Source organism: Tenrec ecaudatus, chromosome 1 (genome assembly GCF_050624435.1).
Source record: "Tenrec ecaudatus isolate mTenEca1 chromosome 1, mTenEca1.hap1, whole genome shotgun sequence".
Classification (NCBI taxonomy): Eukaryota; Metazoa; Chordata; class Mammalia; order Afrosoricida; family Tenrecidae; genus Tenrec; species Tenrec ecaudatus.
The window spans coordinates 14,251,926-14,267,519 of NC_134530.1; the positions used below are offsets into that span (position 1 = coordinate 14,251,926).

The 15,594-nt window shown below is 43.5% G+C and overlaps 1 protein-coding gene across 1 annotated transcript; it reads right to left on the bottom strand.

Moving 5' to 3' along the window:
• Positions 1-1,907: 1,907 nt before the first annotated feature.
• On the bottom strand, positions 1,908-9,563 carry LOC142444267 (vomeronasal type-2 receptor 116-like). Its single transcript, XM_075545105.1, has 4 exons — positions 9,486-9,563; positions 4,813-5,040; positions 3,244-3,367; positions 1,908-2,821 (listed from the first exon to the last, which is right to left on the bottom strand). The coding sequence occupies exons 1-4, from the start codon at positions 9,561-9,563 to the stop codon at positions 1,908-1,910; spliced, it is 1,344 nt and encodes a 447-aa protein (XP_075401220.1).
• Positions 9,564-15,594: the final 6,031 nt, after the last annotated feature.

Sequence of the window (15,594 nt, forward strand, 5' to 3'; positions counted from 1 at the left end):
TCATGGTACTCAGTTTTGTGATAGTACATAGCATGTCTACCTGGAAGGGATAGGCAGAATAAACAAGCCAGAAGAGAGAACAATTGGATGACAGTTCTGGAGGGACATGGGGGTAGGGGAGGCGGGGGAAAGGAAGAGGGTGTTAACAAGTCCAGGGACAAGGGAATAATAAGGGATCCAAAATCAGTGTCAAGGAGTTTGTGGGAGGTCTGGCAGGACTGGATCAGGGGCAGTGTAACCGAGAGAAATTCCTAAAACCCAAATGAAGGCATACATAATAGTGGGACAAGAGGAAAGTACAAAGAAACAGAGGAAAGAACTAGGAGGCAAAGGGTAGTCATAGAGATTTAAATACAGGCATATAAAGATGTAAATGTATTTATATATGACGAGGGGGAAATAGATCTATGTATATATGTTTATAGGTTAATATTAAGGAAACAGATGGACAGTGGGCCCCTGCTCAAGTACTTCCTCAACACAAGAACATTTTGTTCTAACATTTCGGCAGTCTGAGATGCTCACCTGCCTGGCACGATCGCTGATGACAATGGGTGCACAAGCAAATGTGGTGAAGAAAACTGATAGTGCCCAGCTACCAAAAATATAACACTTGAAGTCTTAAAGACATGAAGATTAAACAAGCAGCCATCCAGCTGAGAGGCAACAAAACCCACATGGAAGAAGCACACCGTCCTGTCCCGACTTGCTTGCTGAAGACACAGCGGTGCATAAGCAAAAGTTGTGAACAAAGCTGATGGTGCCCAGCTATCAAATGGTATAGCATCAGGGGTCTTAAAGGTTTGAAGACAATCAGGCGGCCATCTAGCTAAGAAACAACAGAGCCCACACAGAAGAAGCGCACCAGCCTACCCCAACGTGAACACTGAAGACAACGCGGGTGCATAGGTAAATGCGGTGAAGAGAGCTGATGGTGCCCAGTTATCAAAATGTATAGAATCTGGGATCCCATAGGCTGGAAGATAAACAAGGGGCCATCTAACTGAGAAACAACAAAGCCCACATGGAAAATGCACACCAGCCTGTGAGATGAGAAAGGTGTCAAAGGGATCAGGTATCAAAGACCAAATAAATAAATAAATAAATAAACAAATAAATAGATAAATCATAGCATTGTGAATGAGGGGGAGTGCAGAGTGGGGACCTAGGGCCTATCTGGGAGAAATTGGTCATCCCCTTGCAGAAGGGCTGTGGGGAGGTGACGAGCCAGTCAGAGCACAGTGTAGCAACGATGAAACATACAATTTTCCTCTAGTTCTTAAATGTTCCCTCCCCCTCCACTATCATGATCCCAATTCTACTTTATACAACCGGCTGGACCAGAATATGTACACTGGCACAGATAGGAGCTGGAAATACAGGGAATCCAGGACAGATGAACCCCTCAGGATCAGTGGTGAGAGTGGCGATATCAGGAGGGTGGAAAGAGGGTGAGGGAGAAAGGGCGAACAGATGACAAGGTCTACATATAACCTCCTCCCTGGAGGATGGATAGCAGAGAACTAGATGAGAGAGACGTTGGATGGTGTAAGATATGATAAAATAATTATTTATAAATTATCAAGGGTTCAGGGAGAGGGGGGAGTGGGGAGGGAGGGTAAAAGGAGGAGCTGATACCAAGAGCTCAAGTAGAAAGCAGGTGTTTTAGAATGATGATGGCGATATAGAGCTCGTTAACAAGAAGTAGCAGTCTCTAGAAGAGGACTACATGCTCCCTAAAGGAAAAGGTCTGCAACACAGAGGGAGACCCAGAATGAGATGAATCAGTGGCTGCTACAGTCATGAGGATGGTGCAGGACAGAGCAGTGGTCTCTTCCGTTGCACCAACGGTCGCCATGAATAGGAACCACCCACACAGAAACTAAACACAAACACGTAATATTTGGTCACTTTTCCTCAAAGAATATTTTATTCCTTAACCCTTTGGATGTATTCCTATCTGGATGTAGGAAGATGACATAGCACTTTGGGGCAAAGATGCAGCCTAGAAGCCCCAGACTGGAGGCTAAGATGGAGAAGATCTCCACAGCCACCATGACCTTGCCCTGGGTGCTGTGGTAGACAGGGAGGAAGGTCACCCAGACACTGCAGAACACCAGCATGCTAAATGTCAGGAACTTGGCCTCATTGAAGGTGTCAGGCAGGTTCCTGGCCTGGTAAGCCAAGAAAAATGTCCCCAGGGCCAAGAAGCCCAGGAATCCCAGGACACAGTAGAAAGCAGTGACTGACCCCTTGTTGCACACGATGATGATGTGTCTGGGCTCTGAGTGTGTGTCTCTGTCCACAAAAGGAGGAGAGGTTCCCAGCCAGACCCCACAGATAATCAGTTGGATCAAGGAGCAGATGGGAACCACAGCATTAGAAGCCCCAGACAGCAGCAACCACCTCACGGTTCTTCCAGGTGTCAAGGCCTTGAATGCCAGGATCACAGTGATGGTTTTGGCCAACACAGCAGAAACAGCCACAGTGAACACAACTCCGAAGGTGATTTGCCGGAGGATGCAGGTGGCTGTGTCGGGACGGCCAATGAAGAGTAAGGAGCAGAGGAAACAGAGGAGGAGGGAGAGGAGCAGGACATAGCTGAGGGTCCGGTTGTTGGCCTTGACTATGGGGGAGTCTCGATGCTTCACAAAGACCCACAAGACCACTGCAGTGATGACAGAGAAGCCCAGAGCTGTACAGGCCAGAGCAATCCCCAAGGGATCGTCATAAGCCAGGAAGACCACCATTTTGGGCACACAGCGGTTCCTCTCCATGTTGGGATACTGACTGTGAGGACACTCCATACATGTGTCACTCTCTGGGGAGAAAAGTGAGATGGAGTTTAAAGAAAGGCAAACTGTGTTTCAAAGCGTTGACTGTGCTGGTTAGAAGGGATTGTGTTTTAAAATTTTCATCTTCACCTTACCTGGCAACCCCCTATTTCTTTGTATAAACCAAATAGCAGTTATCTATGAAGAATGATGTGACATTTTAAAATAGTACTCGTTAGTGGCCTTTGAGTGGACTCCACTCATGGTTCCCCCATGAGGGCAGAACTGTGTTCCAGGTGGTTTTCTGTAACTTTGATCTCATGGACATAGATTGGTGGATCTGTCTTCTGAGCTACCATTTGAGAAAACTCAGGATATACTTTGGTGCTTACCTCTTAGTGCCACCCAGAGACTCCAGGAGGCTGGGTAGAAGTGAGAGAGCTGACTGCTGTATTGTGTCAATTCCTACCTGTTTGATTAGATATTTCTCCCTCTGGACATGAAATGCAATCAAAACAACAAATAGGCTTCTCTTTCTGAGTGACTTTCATGAATCCCGGGTCACAGCTATTGCTACACACAGAGTGAGGAGTCTGTAAGAAGGAAATCAATGATAATAGTTCAGTAGTCTTGTAGGAATCGATCATATTACCTTAGAATGTGATCTTAGTACATAACAAGGTTTTGTTTTTATTCCATGATCCTGACTCATAAAGTCCTGAATCATTCTGAATCACAGTGACACTACTCCTATAACACACAGTAGAACAGCCTCATCAGGATCCACGTCTATTCTTTAAGGAAGCAGATCAACAGGGCTTCCTGTGTTGGAGCCAATGCAGGTTCCCATCACCACCCTTTCAGTTATCATCCAAGATGCTAACTGTTGCATCCCCAGTATTATAATATAGAAAGGCTTATTTTTGAGATACCTTGCAAACTTTGACCCTGCTGAGAGCATACAGTGAGGTCAAGCAAAATCATGATCCATCCTTGGGATGCAAATTAAATAGAATTAAATTTATTTTTCCAAGAAAAACGGAAATGAGGAAACGTGATTTGATTTTTGTATGCATGCTATCATATGTCACGGTCACCAGGATACATTCTGTCCTAGTCAGGTCCATGTACGGCTCTACAACAATGGGCTCAAGCATAGAAACCACTGTGAGGATGCAGCAGGACTGAGAGAGCAGGGTTTCCTTCTATTGTACACGTGGTTGCTGTGGGTTGGAACAGACTCAGTGGTACCTGTCAACAACCACAAGACTATGGGAACACAAAGTATTTTTAGTCAACTACTCACTGAAAGGTGGGCTGTCTGAAACCACCTAGAATGCCCCCAGAAAGCAGCAGATCTACTTCTGCAAAGATTAGAGCCAAGGAAACTCTATGGGATTCAGAAGAACAGACACAACTCAGAATTAACTAGACAGGAGTGGGTTTGAGGTTGGTTTGTTTTATAATAGATGTTGGAGACCACGGCTATCAAACAAAAAAACTCAACCAAAAGTGATGAACACACTCTCAACTATCGGAGCTTTAGGTAAATTTGATTTTTAAATCAGTTCCTATTGCTGAATCATTAGTCTCACTGCTTTGGTTTGATATATAAAATGCTTCTACATTATTTTTATTATATATATATATATATATATATATATATATATATATATATATATATATATATATATATATATATATATATATATATATATATATATATATATATATATATACCTCAATTTTATTCTGAAAAGTGGTGGCACATGCACTCAATACTAACAACCACTGATAGCAAACAAGAAAGTTTGCCCACCCGCCTCTGTTAACATCACAGACCAGAAACCCCAGGGAGCAATTCTACACCGTAACACATGGGGTTGCCTTAACTCAAGTGTTCTCCTATCCCTTAGAAAACAGACAAAAATATTAGACCCTATTAATCAAGACAGATTTTGTAATGAGTTTAGTGTTCACAGAATTATTCTCATGTCTTGTTTCTGCTTTGGGATATAAATGAAGAATTCATCCAAACCTCTGTGAATCCGAAAGCCCATTCTATCAGCTCCTCCTGGATCATCAAACTTTTCCCACGTAGACCCTGGGGGGTGAACTCTCCGACTTTCATGGGAAGGGCAAGACTACCAGGAAAATTCAGAAAGTTCATAATGTCATATCGTGACACACAGTTTCTGTTCTCATTGAGGGAGACGTGCTCTCCAGCACTGCTTTCCAGATGAGCATTTTTTATGAATGGGTGGAGCTAAAGAAGAGAAATCATTAAGAAAGGAGATGAACATGGACATTAGAGTAAAAAAAAACTCTGGTGTGAACTAAAGATATGTGTAGTTGCTAAGCAGTGACACAGGGTTTCCTCATCCGTGTGTCTATGTCTCTTTCTGAACCAGTGTCATTTCATGAAGATCACCGACTGTTCTGCGTGTTCAAGGAAAAGCATTCTACCCTACCCCAGATAAATAAAAGCCCAAACCCACAAGAATTAAGCAATTATCTTTCACAACAACCCTACGTGTTAAGAGAATTTACCTGCTATATCTTGTTTTCCTGTTATTACTTGCCAGACTATTTGGGTTTTTTTAAAAAAAACATTTTATTAGGGGCTCATACAACTCTTATCACAATCCATACATATACATACATCAATTGTATAAAGCACATCTGTACATTCTTTTCCCTAATCATTTTCAAAGCATTTGCTCTCCACTTAGGCCCTTTGCACCAGGTCCTCTTTTTCACCCTCCCTCCCCGCTCCCACCTCCCTCTATTTGTTTTTTTTTTGTTGTTGTTGTTGCTTTCCATCAAGAGGCTGAGTAAGTTGGAATCACCAACATTTAGGCTAGTAGTCCAGATAAAATAAAATGATTTGTGCTACCTGTGCCTCAGGAGTAATTTCTATACTTTCCTAGAAAATTTCACTTCTGATGACTCTATTAGGAATCAAGAGCATCAGCCCCAAGTCATTGGTTTTCTTAGGACTCCTGAAGAGACCAAGATTCCTTGTCCATAAACAGTTGACTGTAGATGCATTGAATCATTTCTGGAGTTTTAATTCCATTGGTCTCTATGTCTATGATGGTCCCTGGGTGCTGTGATGGTTCAGCATCAGGCTGTTCTCCACATGGTCGGCAGTTCAAAACCACCAGCAGCTCAGAGGGAGAAAGACTGGGCTTTCTACTTCCATAAACAGTTACAGTTTCATAAACCCACAGAGGGTCAGTTGAGAGAGCACTGGCTCGATGGTAGTGAGTGTGAGATGTACCTATTATCATATTTGTTGGCTTCCATCCCACTCACCTCTATGTGGATTGTTGTACGAGCAGGCTTTCTCCCACCCACCAGAAAAGAAACTCACTGCCAGCCAGTGATTCAAGTGCATTCTCAGAAAATTCAGTGTTGTCAAGTTGAATCTGACTCACAGTGACTTTAGAGATCAGCGTAGAATTGCCCCTATGAATTTTTCAGGCTATAACTCGTTACAGAAGTCTAAAGCTCATCTTTCTCCACCAGAGAACCGAGTGGTTTCTATTGCTGACCTTGTAGTTAGCAGCGAAACACATGACCCACTATGCTGCAGAGTTCCTGTTCAGATTCATGGCGATCCTCTATATGGTTCCTGAGGTTGTAAATCTGTAGAAGAATATATACTTTTGCATTCCTTCTATGCAGGGACTGGTGGATTTGAACGACCCATGCTTTAATTTCCAGACCTCTTTAGCATGATTTGAAATTAGGAAATATTAATCATCCCTTAATCTTGAAGACTACATTAGATTACCAAAATCAAATTCACTGCCATCATGTCAATGCTAAATCATAACAACTGTACTTTTTACAGGAGAGCAAGCTCAGTCTTTATCCTCCTGGTGGTTTCAAATTGCTGACCATGTGGTTCTCAGCCCAACGGTAACCACTATGCCACCAAGGTCGAATGATAAAATTTTAACTCAATAAATTAAATCTCAGATCCTAACAAGCCCTTACTATGAATCACTCACAAAGGACGTTGTACCTGCCAAGGGAGAAGCACAGGGTATTCTGCGTCCTTCTGATGCCTAGTTTCCTCACCCATTAAAATCCTGTCATGGAGAGCATGGGCCACCAGGTGGACAGCATTATAGAGATCATTGGTGGATTTCAGTATGGGTGTCTCTAAATCTTCCTCAGTCACTGACTCGTAAGAGGCATTGGGTGGGCACTCATAAATTTCCCCACAGACAGTTCCTGCAAGTGAGCAATTAAAAGCGAAGAGCCAGTATTTGGTAAGCAAAAAGTCTTCTGGGTACTTGGAAGGATTCACTGTCCTGAGAAAGTGTTGGAAACCAGGCATCTCAGAGTTCTGGTTTGCAAAGTAAAGAGTTCCGTGGAAAATATCTAATAAATAAGGAGGTGAGAACAAAGTAAAATCCCACTGGGATGTAATGATCCATATCTTGTGTGTTATGAAATTATAGTCATCTATAGTGTTCATTGTTTGTAATGTACTGATCTCACCATAAATGATGAATGCATTTGCAAGTGAGTCCATGACTCTGTGAATGTAGGCCACATCTCTTGGGCTGTATATTATCTTGGTCACAGGAATTTTTTCTACGAGTGCCACACAGACACCTCTGATGACCATCTCTTTTCGAAGGTACCAAATGAACTGTTCACCTTTCATGTTATCTGGCACTAAGATACCAACCCATGTCCATCCAAAATGGATCAATAAGGAGACCAGGCCCGAGGCCAGACATCTGTGATTGAGGGACATTTGATAAAGAGAGGAAAACTGGTCCTTAGTTTTCAACAAAGGATCAAAAGTGCCGTAGGATATCTGAATCAAAAGAGAGAAATAGTCCATGTGAGTTCTCAGAAGCAAAGTCATAAAAGGAACTGTAGTTAAACACGATGCTGACTCATAGTGATTCACGTGCACAAAGCAGAGCTGCGCTCCACTGGCTTTTCATCACTGTGACCATTGGAAGCAGAGTGTCAGGGACTCCATAGGTGGTATGTGAGTGGGGAAGTTAATTCCGACTCAGAGTAACACAGAGCAGGACGGACCCACAGGGTTTTCTAGGCTGGATCTTTGTGAGAACAGATGGCAACGTCTCTCTCCCATGGAGCAGCGAGTGAGTTGAAACTGCTGACCTTTCAGTTAGCAGCTTAGCCCTTAGCAGTTGCATGAACAGGGCTCCTTTAGCCAACCTTAGATTGCTGAGATTGTTAAAGCTTATTGTGCTAACCTGGCTGATAAGCAAATGTGAGGTTAATTGAAGGGCAGAGAAATAAATGGCTCGGTGAGCCTTGCCTTTTTAGTTCTCAGGTCTCTTGCTTTGTGATGGTCAGACCAGGGTGCAGCTGCCTTAGCTAGTTCCCTCCTTCAGCTGGCATGGCTCACTTTCTGCAAGACATCCCTGCAGAGAAGTCGCATGGACCTAACCTGATGCAGCCCTGGATGCTGGAGCAGCTGTGTGGAGACCCCTGCCAGCGCTGAGATGCTTACACATTCATTGATCTGGCTTTCCTCCTGCAGTCAGCATCATTGTGTGTATTTTGTGAGATGGAGGAGGACTTAGTGGATTGATGTTGGACATATGGGCTAATGTTGGACTTGCGGGCTTGGGCAGCACTGGGTTGGGATGTTTACTTGATGTGCACTTACCCTTTATATAAAACTCTCTCTTATACATGAGTTTCTGTGGATTTGTTTCTCTAAAGTACCCAGACTCACACAATTGCTGAATGGAACCCTTTGTGTATGAAAGAATATTTAGAATTAGATTTATGGGTTTAAATTCTGACTCTCTTGTGTGAAGCTGAACGACCTCAGACAGGTTCAATAACTACTGTGTATCATAGTTGCACATTTATAATAGCCAACCTAATCCTCATATCTTATCATTTCCTTATTCCTGGGACTGAGTGTGTTAGTATATGAAAATAATTTTAAAGTGTGCTAAGGCTAACATTGTATTCTTTCATAATATGTGTGGATGCCCTGACACTTTCACCTTTTAGAAACGTTCTTGAAATCAGGCTGTCTGTTATGTTGATTAGCCCAAATCTACAGGCTTTGTCCTAAGCCTGTCACTTCTCAGTGTTGTAAAGCCCAGCGTAGACACAGATGCACAAACACAAATGATCCCATGTGAGGATAGCCAAGGAATCAAGGAACAAACACTGAAGAGAGACAAGGATCACCCCCCAGAGTGACAGAGCGAGAACCTCACTCTAGATTCAGGGACCTCAATTCAGATTCGAGCCTCTAGTGTGAGAAATAAATATCTAATTTTTAAAACCATATCTTTGTGGTATTTGTTACCACAACACTAAGTAACTAAGTCAATGCCCATACACCACAGCATATGGTTAGATATAACTATTTTAAGTGGAAGATGAAATAAATAACTGAATGGAGAAATCATGGAATTAATTCTTCCATTAGTGTATTTATGCCACTTGGCCTATTCCAGATAGCTAATTTGCAAGGCTGAGCAACAGAATTTCTAGAAGTCACTTTAGCTTGGTCCAAAAGCAGCAGCAGTCTCTGGCACATTTGTTCCTGTCCCAGTTTTCAACCCCGAATAATTATTCCAACTCATTTAGAAGCAACAGGCAGTACCTATGTCCCTCTTCTCTTCTGCTTAAGTGGCAGGAGAACCAAACTGAGGAAGGAAAGGTCCACTCCCCCAGGGCCCTTACCTGTGGGGTCCTGTAGAGGTCCAGCAGTGCTCCAGCTTGCTCCAAGAACTCAGACGGAATTCCTGCAATGACCGCCATGTTCTTGGTGTGTGACTGGCAGGTGTAATTAGGGATGGGGGGCTCCTTATCTGACAGCCATCCGAGGACACTCTCCAGAGTTCTGACAACACTAGGAAAGGCATTGTAGAACCGGAAACCCAGGGATATGTTGGGGAGCACGAGGGAATTCCTGTTAATCTCCTCAATGGCAAAACGAAATATCAGAGCATAACCATAATTTTGGATGTTGAACCTGGACAAGGCCAAAAAATAAATGCACGTTAGAAATAAAAGCTATGCACTTCAAATCTTAAATAGGCTTCTATGTATTATGCTACACAGATATTTTCCTTTTTTTCAAAATTGAAGGTTTGTAGCAAGTCTGCATTGATCAGGTCCAACAACAACTTTTTCCAAGAGTGTGTGCTCCCTGCGTGCCTTGTGCCACATTGTTGTAAGTCTCACCACAGTCTAACCTGTTCCTAGTGGCATGCCATTCTCAGTAAGTTACAGTCTGTTGTCAACACAAAATTGGTTATGCACTAGGAAGCAAAAAGGAAAAAAAATTAGTGTGACTCTCTGTATTGAGGTGTTTTGATTCAGAATCTGCAATATCTACTAGGTGTGATTGTCCCAAGCAAGTGGACATATTGAGAGATTTTCACTGAGATGTTAGTGTACAGAAAATGTTGTGTTTCTAGCTTTGGGAACCTGGCTTATGTGCAGGCTGTTCCTAAAGCACCGGCAGGTTCAGACCTAAAATCCCAGCCTGGGAGCAGACAGAAAGATTTCCTAAGATGAGTTAATATTAAAAACATATGAGTTCACTGGGGAGAAGGGATGACAAAGGAATTATTTCACTTGTATTTGTGTTTACATGTCAAAGGCTGATTTTTGGAATTGACCCAACAAGCAGTGGGTTAGGAACCTGGAAAGTAAAGAACTCAATGAAGCAAAGGTTTGTGATCCACACGATGCAGCCTGGCAGGCAGGGCAGGGAAGCCAACAGAAAAAGCTTGGAGGAAGAACAGCTTCAGGATGCCATGGAATCATCAGAATTTCCTTGGTGAAGATTTCCACCGTCAGACAGCATTGGAACCAGCTCTACATGAACAACGCCTTGATTCTGATGATCTCCTTCCCCTTGTGCAAACACTGTGTGCTTCAGAATGTTCCACCACTCTTGACTTCAACTCAGTGCCCCTAAGCTTCTGAACTTACCGATCAAATCCCCATTATCATCTGATTTCACATATATACTTCTTTACAAGAGCATTTTGCTAAAGGCATACGTTCTTTAATTATAAAGATTAACCATGTCTTTTTCTTTAATTACATTCAACGATTATTCAGAGGATAGTTTTGGTTTAAGATTTAAAATTAAAGATTATCTCAAGGCAATAGTTTGAAGGGTTTACCCTATCTCATGGCTCCAGAGAGCATCCTCAGAATTTTTTAAAAACAGACTTCTGACACAGTGTGCTTCATAATCTTAATGGACAGATAACCAGAAGCAGAGAAATTTACCAGAAGGCATAGCATAGCTCTAGGCAGTGCTGATGACACAGTAAGCAAGAAAGCAGTTCACGTGTTTTCACCACAGCAAAGATTCTGCTTCTACATTTAGCTGGCATCGGTTTTCTTCCCGATCCCAAGAATCCTCCTACAGATTCAAAGTCTCTTTAAATTTACATCCCTGAGAGGGACACGTTGCCCAGTAAGCAGGGAAACACAGGCTTCCATTTGTTTCCTTCCTGATCTACGGTGCACGCTGACACTTCATTCTTCATATGCGGGGAAACTTGTGTGAATTAGTTCACTACAGATCAGTAAGGAAGCATTAGGAAGCTTGTCCGGGACTCTGTCCCTGGCCATGTGGAGAAAAGCAGTCTGAAACACACAGAGAAACCGGCCAACTAGTGCTCTCCATCCCCTGTCCTTTGACTCTTTCTGACAGCTCTATAGAGGACATGAAGACCTTGCTGCTGAGACAGACACAGAGATCTCCTTGAGAGGGCACCTTGATGGCTTCCCCCAATTTGAAATCTGTATTTTAATGACTTTCTTTAGGACTGAACTCCAGCCCAGATTAAAAAATTTTTAAACCCAGAGTATAACACCTCCTAAATCCCAATTCAGGAATAGGACAGGATATATGGATTACTGTTGTGGGGATGTTAGGTCTTGATTGACATTGACATTTGCGTTTGATGGCTAAGCAGAGTGTGAGGCATAAATCTACGAGGCAGAGCCATGGAAGGAAAGCCTGGGGATGGGCTTCTGTGGAAAATACCACCAAGGAGTGGGTTCTACCCTGCAGCGCTCGGGCTTGCAGAAGTCAGACCTGTTTCCACAGCAGTAAGTTTGGGTTTTGAACAGGGAGGGTCATGGTTTCTACTCTGAAGAAAAATATTCCAGAAAGGAAAATGGGGCAAAAAGATTCAAAATGGTGACTAGAGTAAAGAGAGAACAACGGGATTGGTGCAGTGGGGCATTAATGACAATGAGGGCCATCCTCCAGGAGACAGGGAGAGACAGTGGCTGCAGCAAAGGGCAGAAACCTGCCCAGACCAAGAATGAGGTGCAGGTCCCCCCGCATTTCATTCCGCTGCTCATGAGGTCACCTGAAGCCAAAGCCGACTCAAAGTCATCCAAGCAAGGAAAGGGAAGAACTTATGAATGAAAGTCTCAGGAGAATCTCTATGCAGCTTTCACGTTCCCCATTCACACGCAGACTCACAGAGACTTACATGTGAAATATCCCATTTTGTCTTGGACTAGTCACAAAAAATTTCCACTGTGCTTCTGAGTTGTCTGCCAGCTTGTAGAGAGGGAAAAAGCCCCCGAGCACCAGATCTCCATCTCTGTAGACACTGGGCTGTACGTAGTCAAAGCAGTCCTTAAAGCTCATGCTGGGTTCCTGAGGAGGAAGCTGGCAGAGCAGAAGCAGAAAGAGCAGAAAGAGCATCCCATCCACAACTCACCAGCCTGAGGCAGAGCCCTGAGTCCCTGGTGAACGGGGAGAAGAACTGGAGACTGAAGAAGTCCGCTTTCTACAGGGAAAGGCCGTAGCTGTGCAGGACACTGATGAGATTGCTCTCTCCCTCAGCCATGGAGACAAGACTGGCAGTTGCTCAGCAGGAGGGCAGTGCTGGACGCAAAGAACTCCAGATATATATTCGTCTGCCCTCAGTGCCACTGTGACCCCAGGTGCTGTGTCCTGCTCTTCTCTCATCCCTCTGGCCAGTCCCAAATGGCCACTTCTCAGGGAAACAACACCTGGGCCCCATCTTGCCCCGGGGCTCCACATCTGAGACCTGGCCAACCTGTAAAAACACGGTTGAAAAATAAGTTCGCAACAATTCAGGTTAATTAGACAAACATGTTGCCTTGAGCTTGGTGCTCTTTGAAGAATCTCTGTGGAATCAAACTCAGAAGAGCAGCTTTGGGGATTTATTGACAGGAAACTTGAGGGACAGTGCGTTCATGTGAATGGGGAGGATCATATCGGGAAATGGTTTAGGACGGTCTCTTAACTCAAGTTGTATAATCCATTACAGTCACTGACTTGTGTGCAGAGAAGCTGTTGAATTCATGTGTTTCCCTCGTTGTGTTCTCAACAACCACAAATAAAATAATGTTACAGAAGAAAGACATATTTGGGGACCTTGTTCCACTAATGACTCCAGGAATCCCATCAGGCTTGATGGAGAGCAAGTGTCTAGGAAGCACCTCATGCAGGTGGTGGGTTCATCCATCCTGGTTGCAATGGCGTTTCTTGCAAGGAGTTTAGCACTGTGGTATCACAAGGAACAGGGTCCTGCAGCAGCCAAGGAAGTAGCTGGTGATGGCTTGAGTGGCCCACAAGAGCATTATTGACCCTTTTGAGCCCTGCCCTTAGATCTATTGATCATTGTCTGAAGGACTGACTTTGTGATCAACACAGGAAATGAACATTCATTATTTCACTTCCTATCACTTTGACAAGTGACAAAATATAATCATCTACATACAAATGGGTTTACCTCTAGTGCATCTTCTTTGGAGTCTCTAGGTGGTACAAATGGTTAAGTGCTCAGCCACAAATCAGAAGGGTGGCAGTTCAAGTACACTCAGGTGCCTCCAAAGAAATGCCTGGTTAAAGCTCTTTCTAAAAAATCTCTGCCACTGAGAAGCCTATAAGGCACAAGCATTCGGTACATATGGTGTCAGATGATTTTGAACAAGAAGAAAACAAAGTCGTCTTCAGTAGCCAAAATTCAGAGAGTAACCATCGGAAGCAACCACTCCCCATCCGACACTGAAAGCTAATCAGACTCTGAGCATTAACACTTAACCAGCCATAGCTCCACTGAGGCAACATGATGAGGGGTCAGGGAACCCTCCATCCCACCTGCACTCTCCCAGTTGCTCTCAGGGTTCAGCTACACCTCTGAATTCTAGCCTCCCACAGATCCTTGCCCCAGCGCTTCAGGTCTGGGGGACAAGGACTCAGTCAACACCCTACACAATCCCTGTTTCCTGTAGGTGCCCTGTGCTGGCTGCCATTGACTCGGAGCCTTCCGTGGTCAGTGGTGGGAGTTAAAATTGCAGATTGACTCACTAGGTGGTCAGAGCCACCCTAGTCCTGAAGGAAGGGGTCCTGGTGCGTTGGCATCTAAGAACACAGCTGCTGACGCAAAGCTTGGTGATTGAAAACCACCCACTGCTCCTCAGGGAAAGATGCGGCTTCTACTTCTATTAAGATTAAAGCCTAGGAAGCCCTAAGTGTCAGTTCTAATATGTCCTATAGGGTTGCTCTGAATGACACATTTTAATTTGAGAGGCAAGGATCTGCAGTTGTAAGAAATGCTGGGCCGGGCGGAGAGGGGAGGAGGAGCCATGTTGCATGTGTGCAATGCTGAGCCCCACGGCATAGGGGAATGTTCAAACAAACAGTCATCTAAGTGAGGCATCAACTAAGTCCATATGAAGATGACAAGAACAAAAGCCAAATATGATGGAGGGAAAAATAGCACAGCGGAAACTGTGAACACTTAATTTGTAGAAGGCTATGGAACACAGTGGGAGCACAAATCCATCATCAGACTCTCTAGTCAGATGAAGCCTCCGGCAAGCCTCAGGCAAGGGACTTGCACAGCTTTACTGTCAGACAGAGACGGTTGTACCCTTGATTATGGTGGATTACACCAGGGTATAACATGATACTTGGTTGGTTGATCTGCCTTTGACCCAACCTGAATTTGATCTACCTTTTTCCATGATAGAAATTTCTTCTCTAGCTCTTTAAATATTGTTGGTGGTCTCTTCCTTCTTACTCCTTATTTCATTTTTATCTGTGATGCGCAGACGTTGTGGTTCCCCAGAGACAAGAACTGATGCCATGATTTATCATGGGTGACTGTCGTGTGAGGAGGGTTTGGGAATATGAGGAACAAATATTGAACACAGGAGGGGTGAGGGTTCATTAGACTTGACTGGTGATGGATACACAACTCTTTTCCAAGTTGATTTAACTATGGAAGGGTATGTGATGCAAACATTCTATCAAGAAAATATCTTAAAAAAAAGAAAAGACACCAAACTTATCCTCTGTTACTGTTGGTGAAGGAGGAAGAGTTTTTGCTTGGGGGGCATTGAGTTTAGGTTAATGGTCATGGGATCATTTGAAAAAGGATGTCAATAATGGTGAAACAACACAAAGAATACCATCAATGGCATTGAATTATTCTTATAGAAAATATTGAATTGGAGAATGTGATCATGTATATATTTGGCCACAATTAAAAATTACAACTACATGAATAACAAAGAATACAAGGAAGAAGAAAATGTTTTGAAATTGATTATGGTAATGATTTTACAACTCTTCTAGATATGATGGAATCAGTGAATCGTATGATGTGTGATTAAGTACTAATAAGTTTGCTATAGAATACTATGTTTCAGTCAAGGAAACACTATGGAGCCCCATAGAATTGACATAAATCAAAATTGTCTTGACTGCAATGGATTTGGAGTTTGGTGTGGTCCTGATGGGATTTGGATGTGGTGCATGCCAAGCAAGAAA